This window comes from Drosophila grimshawi, unplaced genomic scaffold, assembly GCF_018153295.1.
Source record: "Drosophila grimshawi isolate 15287-2541.00 unplaced genomic scaffold, ASM1815329v1 contig_1367, whole genome shotgun sequence".
Taxonomy (NCBI): Eukaryota; Metazoa; Arthropoda; class Insecta; order Diptera; family Drosophilidae; genus Drosophila; species Drosophila grimshawi.
The window spans coordinates 2,253,092-2,265,224 of record NW_025062889.1 but is presented as its reverse complement, the minus strand read 5'-3'; the positions used below and the strand labels follow the sequence as shown (position 1 = coordinate 2,265,224).

General features: G+C 43.0%; 2 protein-coding genes across 2 annotated transcripts in view; both read right to left on the bottom strand.

Moving 5' to 3' along the window:
- Nucleotides 1-7,163, bottom strand: part of LOC6569011 (zinc finger protein 423 homolog) — a 32,215-nt gene extending 25,052 nt beyond the window's left edge. Inside the window, exon 1 of the mRNA XM_043215744.1 lies at nt 7,129-7,163. The gene's annotated coding sequence lies outside the window, so the exon portion shown is untranslated. The remainder of the gene's footprint in view (nt 1-7,128) is intronic.
- On the bottom strand, nt 3,968-8,165 carry LOC122322585 (histone H3.v1-like). The gene is made up of 3 exons (XM_043215387.1): nt 8,162-8,165; nt 7,129-7,641; nt 3,968-3,972 (listed from the first exon to the last, which is right to left on the bottom strand). Exons 1-3 carry the CDS (start codon nt 8,163-8,165, stop codon nt 3,968-3,970), a joined length of 522 nt encoding a protein of 173 aa, XP_043071322.1.
- Between the last annotated feature and the right edge of the window lie 3,968 nt (nt 8,166-12,133).

Here is a 12,133-nt window from a genome sequence, read left to right as displayed (position 1 = left end):
GCATGTTGCTGTTGCACGTGCGCCGAGCGCCATCTAGCGACAGCCGGCGGCAGAAACCAGCACACACACACACAGAGACACACACACACACACAGACACAGACGAACAAGCTGGAAACACATGCCAAAAACGCAAGTGCAACGTTTGGCGACTTTGACATGCTCTCGTTCCTAGCGTCCCCCCTCCTCTTGCCAACCCTCCTCTTCTCTGCGTGCTGCCTCGCTGTAGATGATTATTCAACATGCGCTCTATGGGGAGCCGTATGGCCTGTGTCCCCCTGTATGACCCCTGTTACTCTCCCTCCCCCCGCCCCCTTTGTGCGCTGTCTTCTTTAGCTGCGGTCTAACACTCAGTCCCTCTCTCTTTTGCCTTCTCACTCTCTCTCTTATGTTCTATACCCATTAAATTTGGCGTAGAAAGGGTGTAATAAGTGGGAATAGTTCTTCGAGCGCATAAGTTGTGAGCATATCTTTAATTAACAAGTTTCGCTTACGCTTGATCTTTAAAGCTTAATATCCTTACAGAATCGGATAACTATGACATATATCATATCTAGTCATCATCGATAGCGATAAGTGAGTTCTTATATAAAAACACCTCTTTTTTGAGTATATCACAGGGAAGACCAATCTGAATAGTTGATAAATTTCTATATACTATATATATCTAACTTCAAAAATAGTATATGGTATCTTCTAGTCGTGTACTCCCATCGCAACTAGAGCACTCTTACTTGGACTCTTTGTGGGCTGCTGCTAAAATTGGCTTTCGTCGAATTGTTGCTTTGAGTTTTGCAAATTTTTCGACGCCGCACACCGACGCTCATTGCGCTTTTATGGGTGGTGCAGTGTGTAGGGGGAGGTAGGGAGCAGCAGGAGCAGAAGCAGGAGCAGGAGGAGGAGGATGTCTGTGTGTGTGTGTGTGTGTTGGTTGCATTCATCAGCATCGACAGTCGCCTGGGCTAATTTTATGGCTCGCATCTTTGCGCGCTCGTCATGTTAATGAAGCGAATGCGAATGCGATTGTGTGTGTGTGCGTATGTGTGTGTGTGTGTGTGTGTGAGTGTGTGTGTCGAACGAAATTTGCATATGACTGCAGCAGCGCCATCTTGCGGCCATTAGGCGAGCCATGCTCATTTTTATGGATGCCAACTACGAGGAGGACGAGGAGGAATAGCAGAAGAGCTTTGATGTTGTTACCGTTATTGTTGCTGTGCCACGCCCACATATGTAGGCTGCTGCTGGTGCAGCGACTGCAGACCACTCGCGTAAATTTCCCCAAGCGATGTCTACAACAACAACAACAAAAACAAAGCAGCTCCAAAACCAGGTCCAGATCCCGAACCAAAGCCCAAACCCAGTAACAACAGCAACAAAAACTTGACTTGGACACTGCAATATGAACCGGGGCGCGGACTCCTAGAGTCCATCCATCCATCCACACTGCGCCAGCGCAGCGTCCCCAGGGAGGCGGCTGAAGCGGCCGTCGCCGCCGGCTCACTGCTCCCCCAGGAGTAGGTCGAGCAAAGACACAGAAAGAGTAAATGGAGTTGGGGGAGGAGGAAGCGGAGGTGGAGGAGGGGGCGTTGGAGATGGAGATGGGATTCAGGGAGCTAGGGGAGTTAACTGGAGAACTGCCAGCTAGACGCTTCTGTGCCCGCCACCTCCCACCTCCCACTCTCTCTCTGTCTCTCTCTCTCTCTCTCTCTCTGTCTCTCTCTCTCTGTGTGTGAGTTTGTGTGTGACTCGCTCTTAATTCGATTCGTTTGCCGGCGCTGCTCCTTTGCTTTCCCATGCCCGCTCCCTGCACAACCTATTCCTTTGGGATTTGTTGCGCAAATGCTTTTTGTGTGTTTCTCTGTTTGAAAATTATTGCAAGCAAAATACAAAAATACAAACAACAAAAACAGAAAGAAAATAACCAGCGAAGCGATACGATATGATATGACTCTATATATATATATATATATATATATCTTTTCCTATAATAATAAAACGTCAACGGCGTCGTAATCGAGGCTCACAGGGGAGCAGGGGAGCAGTGGTGATGGTTGAGGGGTGTATTGGTTTCGGATTGGCTTCAATATGTCTCTGATGCAATTAACGAGGCGATAAATGACTTGTGCACTGCACGAAATAGTGCTGCAGTTGCTTGCTCTTGTTTTGATTGCTCAAGTAGAACGACTCTTTAATAATCGATAAGTACACTATCGATAACACATAGCCTGACATGGCATTCTTTTTAGACATATAGTTCTTGAGTGATTCGAAGTGAATATGTTTTAATCAGTATTTGGCTTCACATACAATCATAATTCAAATTGATAGCAAAATATTTGAGTATTTTTTTTAGGAATTTTACTAGTAACTAATACCAACTAATTAACGAATCTATGAATAGCACTTTATCGGGAGGAAACAGTCAATAATTTCGCATTATTGCTTTATTTTGGGAACATAATTGAAATCGATAACATTTAATTGCAAAACAATCGATTAGTTAATAAATAAAAGCTTGCCAAAAGCTGCAATCAGTAATTCATAGTTGAAACCGATAAAAGTAATTATTACTTAGATAAACTAACGATTAGTTTATATTTAACACTGACTCAAAAACAGTTGATAATTTCGCAAGACATTTCCAGCTTAGCAAACAAAAACATAGTCCACACAATTTATCGATTAATTTAAGGCAAGAGTCCCGCAATCGAGATAATCATTAATCAATATACAGTTATGGCCGCTGACCCCATCAAAAATTTGTCATACCATTTGTCAAAATAGCAGACAACATCAAGGCAAAAGCCATAACACACAAGCACACGCACACACACTTAAACACACACACATCTACACACACACACACACATCTAGACACACATACAGTTCGACTATATGCAATTCCCTAATCAAAGCCACTGAAAGCAATGAAGTTTTGTCATAAAATTTTACGCACCTTTCGTGTGTTCCCACGGGTGTTTTGCACCACCCCCTCACCCGCCACCCCCAACCACCCACTCGCTACAACATATAAAGGCTTTTTCTGCACCTGATAATTTTACCACACATTACACACTTGATGCGAGAGAGGAGGATAGACGATAACTCACTTTTGTTTCATTTTTCGATACACAACGGAATAATAATGGCAAAATGAGCAACTTCGCTATGCAACAAGAAGATGGTTTCTCTGGTCTCGGTCTCTGTCTCTGTCTCAAGATGCTCCCCAATGAGCATACCAATAAACATGCTACACACACACACACACACACACACACACAGTTGGCTCCTACTCGCTCTCAGACAGCCTGCATATTGTGTCAGTTTTGTTCCCACTCGACTCGGCTGCTTATATGGCAATGTATAATTTTTATTCGCACCCAGGTTGCTCCCCAAGGATGTGTCTTCGTCGTCGTCGTCGTTGTTGTCGTACCAAAACTGTCATACAACCACCAAGCACCACCTCCTCCACCCCCTCACCCGGCAACCCGTTGCCTGAGTTGAGTGTGTGCAGCGAACACAACCGAAATATTGCAACATAAAACTTTACACAAATATAATCTATAAGCAGCAAAACTCATATTAATGTCATAGCATATGAGCGAGACAACAACAGCGAGACAGACAGAGACAGAGACACTGAGAGAGAAAGAGAGAGAGAGAGTGGGCGGTGGGCGTGAGTTTGGGTGTTGAGTGTGTACATTATAGGAATAGCCTTGGATAGCAAACGCCACAAGTTTTGAGTCTGAGTATGTGACACTTTGGCGTTCGCTCAGCCGCACAGTGGTACCAAATTATTATAAATATATAAATGAAATATTTAAAGAGATCAGTGTTCATTGAAAGTATTGGGTTTAAATGTTAAGACTGATTGTAATTTATAAAAAGAGTAATTTTAAATAGAAATGATATATGAATATAAATGTTTAACTAAATGACAAAAAAGAATTAAGCAAAAAATAAAGTATTTAACCTAAAAAAAAAGATTTCGAATGGCGTTTTTAATAAGGTAATTTCTGGAAAGTTACAGTATAACAAAGTTGATCTCAGAATATCCAAAATAGAAGGAAAACTTGACAGCATTTTATAAGATCTTAAGTTTAAAATAAAAAATGTGGAAGTCTAATGGCATGTTTAGAAGGATCTAAGCTGACATTAAAGTTGAAGTTGAAGTTGTGTTCACTAGAAAACTATGTTTATATGTTTTATAGGAAAGTTGGTAATAACTCACAGATTGCACTTAATAACTGCCTTTGGTGTTTCCCAACTTAATTATGATAATTGTGAGTTAATTAAGAATTCTTTTTGTGAAAGAAGTACAAAGGGAATGCATCAATGCCTGAGCCAGATTGGTGTCACTGTGCGCTGGTGCCTCGATGGTGCCTCTCAACTTGGGCCGTGTTTCTGATGCGCACAAAAGGGCCAATTCGTTCTCGCCGGGTTTCGCATGCCAGCAACAATAACAGCAACAACAGCAACAAGAGCAACAACAACAAGCATTCGAGGCAGAAAGACAATTTTCGGATCCCCCAAACTTATCACAGCCTCTCGATTTCCCTTTAGAACATTATACAACACACTAGAGAGCCACTGCCACTGAGTCAGGGGCGTGGCAAGGAGGCGACTGCTTCATGGCTACAATGACAGTAAACGAGGCGACTGCGACGCCAGCAGTGAACGCACTGCAGCAGTGTACTTGTCATACATAAAGAGAGGGAGAGACAGGGAGAGGAAGAGATGGAGAGAGAGGGACAGCGTTTGTGTGAGCGAGAAGGCAAGTGTAGCTGCGCGCACTGGTGATAAAGTTTTTGGCCCTCCACAGTGCCGTTAGTGGAGCCCCTCGTTGTGCGAACCGAAGTGAGGTTAAAATCGAGACTTGGCCATCGAGAGAGATAGAGAGAGAGAGAGAGAGAGAGAGAGATAGGTAGAGGTAGGGCTAGAAAGGGAGAAGGGGAGAGAGGGCGAACGCCACAAGCAAAACTTGAGCAGCGAACAGGTACAACAACAACAGCAACAACAACAACAACGGCACCCAGACCGTACAACATGCCACATGGCTCACTCGTCCAGCTGCCTGGCTGCAAGCTGCTCCCAATGGCTCCACTGTCTCTGTGTGTGTGTGTGTGTGCCTACACTCAGCGAAAAACAGTAGTTCGAACTTGTTAGAATTACAAGCGGTTTGCTCTTCAAATTTCAATTGCGATTATTTCTTGGGTACTTTTTGATAAGTTGAAATCATTTTTAATTTAAAAAACTTATCTCCAAAAATATTATTTTTATATAAATAAAATTCTTTTTACAAGCAAAGATTTCACTGCAAACTTTTGACTTTGCAATTATTGTATCTGCTGTTGTTTTAGTATACTTAAAATAAGCACCAAAAGGCTTACTTCAAGCAATCAAGAATTTGTTTTAAGAGTGGGACTTGTTTCAAAATGATTCATTTCTTATTTAAACATTCTTCGCTCGAAATACACAAAAGATTTCGACCTCTTGACAACATTTGTGCTTGATGTGCGTTAGCATTTTCGCTGAGTGTAGGGCGTTTGGGGGTTTCGCTTCGGTCTAGTCTGATGATGATGTTCTATGCCGCCGCTTGGCTTGTCTGTTTGTCCAGCGGGAATACGTGTGCCGGCAATGGCAGCAACAGCAGCAACAGCAGCAGCAGCAGCAGTGGCAACGGAGAAAAGAGCAACAAATAATGAACAAACACACACACAGACACACACACACATGCAGTTATCCAACGTGTGTGTGTGTGTGTGTGTCATCGGTTTGTGCTCCATTTAAACATGGCGCTTGCTTTATTATTGTTGGCTAAAACAGCAGCAGCAGCAGCAACAGCGACAGCAACTATAGCAACAGCAGCAACAATATCTGCCACACACACACCATAACGAGGCAGCGCTTTGAATCGATGGCTTTACACACCCAAGTGCCATAATCCAATGACGCACAGGAATATCCAAATACAACAACACATGTACACATGTCTATATGTGTGTGTGTGTGTGTATGTAAATGTGCGCGTGTATGATGCCGCATGGACACATCAAACTTTATGCATCGACAGCAGCAGAAGCAGCAGAAACACAGAAACAGCCTCCAAAGCGAAAGCATAAGCGTATATCTGTATGTGTGTGTGTGTGTATACAGGGTGATTCGAGCAGCGGCAAATGTTATACGAAAAAAGCATTGCCTACTTTGCAGCGCAATGTTAACAAGTTGATTGCCATGAAAATTGAACGAGAAAAAAAGCAGGCAGCATAAAAGATGGATGAATTAATATTAACATTAAGTTGGACTAACATTAAATTAATATGAAAAGCAGCTAATCTCTTCTAAATATATATAAAAAAGAAGCATTTATTATGATTATTATTGAGCTTTCAGCACTGTCACCTTCTGAGCTCACAGCTCTTCCATCAACCCCTGCACGAATGCAAGAATCTTACTCGGATTGAGGAATTTTCACGTCTTCTGAACTCATAACATTCATCGCCCGAAAACTACAGCTTTTCAGCTTTTCTTTTTATCGTGCAAATTAAACAAACGTAAATTTCATTCCAGTTATCTACAACTATATTGAAAAGCACACTCTGGTTTATACTCTACTATTTATATTAACCCAAGAGTTGATCGTAAATTGTGTGCAAAACTAGCTGACAGATGAGCACCCCTTAAATGTGACCATAACTGCAACATTAACCAATTTACAAGCTAGTTGAGTACTTTTAAACAGCAATGGACTAAAGCCAAAGCTAGCAGCAGTTGTAGAGCTGGCCCCACACGTGGTGCTAGCCACAGTGGTTGGCCAGCAAAAGAGCTAACAACAACAAGTTAACATTTGCTATTTATGAGACTGTCGAGAGTTATTAGCCGGACATGTTAAGGCCCCATGGGGCAAGCCCAAGACGATGACTTTGCTCTTGAAACGTGGGCGACTCCAAGAGCTGGACACGAATCTAAATTCAAAGATGGGTGTATGTCTCTCTGTGTGTGTGTGTGTGTGTGTGTGCGTGAGGGGAGATTGTATCTGGTGCTTCAGCAGTTTATATCGGTGTATATATACATGTATATATCTTTTGGGCAAAAGGCAATAAAATATGCAAATTGAAGTCAAACTTACCAGTGGATGTGGACCTCGACTTGCAGTGCCCATTGGCGTTGCCCGTGGCTACTGCTGCTGCAACAACCAGAGACGTTGCCACAGCACCACCAGCAGTGGCAGCAGCAGCAGCAACAACAGAAGGATCCCCAGGGTGTTGTAGTTCTTCTGCCGTTGCAACTGCGGCCCCTTCTCCAACTTTGGCTTTGGTTGTTGCTGCAACATCAGCAGCATCAGCTGGCTGCCAGTTTTGTTGCTGCCGCTTCGACTGTGATTCATTGGACTGGACTCGCTGCTGCTGCTGTTCCTTTTCAGTCCCATTCTCATTGCCACTGGGCTGCTGGTGCCCCTCGCCATCGCCCTCCTCTTCGTCGTCCTGCTCCTCCTCCTCCTCGTCGGGCTCATCATCGTCCTCCTCCTCGTACTCCTCCTCGCCCCCTTCGTCGGCGCTCAGCAACTCCTCTTTGGGCTCGAGCAAATCGGCTGCCTTGGGCGTCTTGGTGGCGCCTCCATTCTCCTCCTCCTTTTCGCCAACTGCAAATCAAACAACGTCAAATTAGAACTAATCAATTGATTTTAAACAAAGCTGGCAAAATAGATTTGTTCAAAATGAACGACTTGGCGATGCTCTGTTTAGTAATGAATAATATTTCGAATTAAAACTGATGCATACTTTTTAGTATAATATATTATTACACTGTTATTTATTTACTTAATGTCAACTAATATCTGTTAGCACAGAACAATACAGAAAGTAAAAATAAATTTAACTAAATTGTAAATAAAATTGAAAATAAATTACAAATATAAATGGAACTTTTAAGTCTTGGAAGAGCTTGTCAAATATGTAAAATCCATGTGTGTGTATCCCCCACTCTTCAAATTTACAGGGCATCAAAGCGTAGACAATAATTAATGAGTGTATTGAACACTCGCAGAACTTTGGCAAATTGAAGTCGACTCGACAGCGACAGTACTTGCCGAACATACTCATACTCATACTCATACTCATACTTGGGGGTACTCACACTCGCACTCACACTCACACTCGTACCCATACTCATGCAGATTATGCTAAAGCACTCCCCGGGCGGCCATCGTGCCAAAAATTCTATTTACACGTTTTGTGTTTTATTGTTGGTGCCGCCAGTTTACCGGTTTCTAAAGAAAACTGTTGCCAATAGCTCAAAAACTCCACAGTGAGTCTCTGTGTGTGTTTGAGTGTCTCAGTGTGTGTGTGTGTGTGTGTTGGTGTGTTGGTGTGTGTATGTTGCTGGCAAAGCCGCACGTGATCGATGGCTGTTGCTGTTGTTGTTTGCCAGAGAGAGTCTTGTGGGTGTCGTTGCCGTTGGCCAAAAACAACTGCCTTAAAAGTAATTGCAAGGGGTGCACCACCAACAACAACAACATCAGCAGCAAGCAGACTACAAGCCAAGAACAAGAGCAGTCAGCAAAAGCTCATACGATATGGAAATGTGGAACATGTGTAATTGTGCAATTAAATTGAATTTTTCATAAATTTCGTTGGTTTTTTGTGTTGTGTGTGCTGCAAAAGGCAAAGCAAATGTGAAGTTTATGAGCTTTTTCTCTTATTTGACTGGTAACTGTGCCAGCTACAGGTGGAATATCATTTACTAGGCATATTTTTTGAATGTGGGCAAGTATACTGAATCTTAAGTCTAAATCTCTTAATTGCCAATTAATCTTAGAAGAAATTATCCTTTATTAAAAGAAGAAATCACACTTCTTGTTAAGGTCTATCGCTTATGAGCTCAAAGTATCGATAAATATCGATATACAAGCAAATCCTTAAGGTATGTATGTTTTTGCGTTATGCTACGCAATCTACAATCTTACTTGTTGCATACTATTTAACTTGGCATGAATTACTAATTGGTTGATTGTGCTTATATAATTATCTACCTTCTGCTTTTGAAGAGCTATCTTTAATGTTCCTTCATCCCTTCAAAATTGACAATTGAAATACATATTCAATATTGAATACTATATATGAAAGTCTCCCTAATATTATATCTAAAACTGTCCTTCGTTTTATATTCCTTATCCTGAATATTCCCCTTTTCTCTAACGAACTTTTATTATAGAAACTGTTTAGCTCATTTGTAAAATGCAGAATCGCTTTACTTTTGAGCTAATGCAAAACCGCACTCAAATGTAAATGATAAAATAACACACACTGTGAATGATTTACCCTCAAGTTAAGGGGTACAGGTAGCTGTAGGGCTGTAGGGGTAGGGGTAAGGGTAGTGGGTAGGGGAAGCTACCATATTGGTGACCACGGCGTCGTCGTCGCCATCGTTGGCAAAGGTAACGGCTTAAAATATATTGCCAAAAGGACATGCCGGAATCACACCGCAAGGAATCGCCGCGCGGAAAAATCAACATTATGCCGAGCTGGACGAGAGGACAGACGATTGCCAGCCAGTCAGGCTTGCAGTGAGAGAGAGCCTGGTCAACATAATGGAAAAGCGTCGACACGATACGTGTCCTGTGTCCATGCGAAAACATTTGGTTATTATTTCCATATAAAAAAGCCCCAGCGAAACGAAACGAGCAAAGCTATAAAAATGAGAACTCTCGCGCGCGAGCCACTTGAAAGAGCATGTGTGAGGGGTAGAGCGGAGCGTGGAGGTGGTAGTGTGTGTGGGGTATTGGGTGATGGGTGCCAAGGGGTCAGGGGTCGGGGGCGAGAAAGAGACAGAGACAGAGAGCGAGAGCTGAGTGTGTGCCGTTTGCGGCGGAAGTGCCGCGTATTTTAAAATAAATGCGAGCAAGGCAAGGAGTAGGGTGGGTTTCAAGGGGGCGGATGGTGCTTGGGGGTGCGGTGGTTGGGGTGTGAGAACCAGTTATGGTCGTTAAAATTGTCGAAGCACCGCAACAACAACAGCAATGACGACGACGTAGTCAAGTTCTTTTTGTGCAAGGCAGCAAGCAGATGTGTGTGTGTGTGTGTGTATAAGTGTATGTGTGTGTGTGTGTGTAAGCGCCCATATGTATGCAAGCGATTTTCATTTTTGTTTAAAGCCCCCCAGAGTGCATTTCGCACTCGGTCGCTGCCACTGTTTGTGTGTGTGTGTGTGTCTGTGAGTGTATTGGTGTGGAGCACAAGTGCCCGCATGTGTGGTTGTCTGTGTGTGTGTGTGTGTGTTTCTTACTTGTTTTTCGGCTATGGCATGGCTTTTAAGCGTTTTACCCCCAACCAGAGAAAAAGGTGCGCACTTACACACACACCAACACACACACCAGCACATACTCGAACATATTTGTAAACGTAATAATAAGCGTCGTCCCCTTTGACCCATCAATCCGTTGCCACTACCCGAACAAAACCCGCCGCTTGCCACTTTTCCAAGCTCCCAAATGGCTACTAAGCGTGTGTAGAGAGCAAGGCTAGCAGCGAGCAAAAGGGAGTGGGTGGCGTAGGTGGTTGGTTGGGTGGGTTGGGTGGCAGCAGCTAAAAACAATGCCAAAGCGCCTGCAACTTTTATAATGGCGAACACACACATATACGTGTATTAAAAAAATAATGAAATAACAAACCCGAAGGTGTTGTTAAAAGCGCCAAACAATAAATTTCATCAATAGTTGCGCGAAAAAAACAAAAAAACAGAAAGAAATTATAAGCAACAAAACAGTTGGCAACAGCAAAATCGATAAGTGCTGCGATCACACGCTGAGAACTGACCAACCGATATATGTGTGAATCGATACACAACAGTTGCACAACAGCGTCGAAGAAGTGAGCGATCAACCAATTGGCAACACTTTTTTCCCTACCGATAGTAAATTTAAAATTTCATTGACAGTTCTTGGAAATTAAGCACAGACAACGACAACGCAAAAAGGCAGTTATTTCCCAAGGTGGCCGAGCTTGCCAAATGGCGCCGCCAGTGAATTCCCCATGGCAAACCCCAAAATAAGAGACAACAACAAAACGCAAAATGTAATAATCAGCAACAAAACAGTTGGCAACAGCAAAATCGATAAATGCTGCGATCATACTCGGAAGCTGACCAACCAATATATGTGTATCCGATACACAACAGTTTCACAACAGCGTCCAACAGCCGATCGATCAAGTAATTGGCCACACTTGTTTTGCATACACCTATCGATATACAATTTTGAGTTTCTTCGCAAGGTATTGGAAATTAAACACGGACAAGGACTGCTTGCTTAAAGTGCAAAAAGGCAGTTATTTCCCAAGGTGGCCGAGCTTGACAAAATGCCGCTGCCAGTGAATTCCCCATGGGATATCCCAAAAAAAAGACAACAACATTGCGATGCGAACAAACGCCCACAGCAAAATCTATTTACCCAAACTAGTTACCGTTAGACGCATACCCACATAGCCAATATACATGCATGTATGTATAGGTTTGTGCACTCAGAGAAAAATATGCAAACAATACTTTCTATTTCTAGAAATGCAAAAATGCAAAAGCGGAATTCAATTCTCATAATCTCACTAGCAATTATGAAAATAATAGCTTAAAAATATCAGCAAATTCTTATGCTAGTTTGAGCTTGCGAAGTGTGCCCGCATTTGGCTGAGTGTATATATAGAGGACTATATAACCCCACAAAACTCCACACAGCAGACAACTCCCCACATAGCCCAGGCTCAAAGTGCTTTCAGTTGCTGCTGCTGCTTTTGCTGCTGCTGTTCTTGCTTTTGCTGTTGCTGTTGCTGTTGCTATTTTGGCGCCGCGTTCTCTCTTTGCAATGTCATAGCAAATATTTTGCCAATACTCAAGGGACGCGCACACGTTGACGATGTCAACGGTTTGGAGGACGCCCGGCAACAGCAGCAGCATGAGGCAGTAAGGCAACTCTGGTGCTCAACTTATGGCAGACGACGCTCGCTTGGGCCAAAAACTGTCGCAATGCTAAGCCGCCTCAGCAGCAGCAGCAGTAGCAGCTGTGGGGAATTCACTTTAGCAGCGGTTTTAAAGATTTTCGCCAGCACACAAAATGTTTGGTAAGGTGTAAAACGAATAGTTGG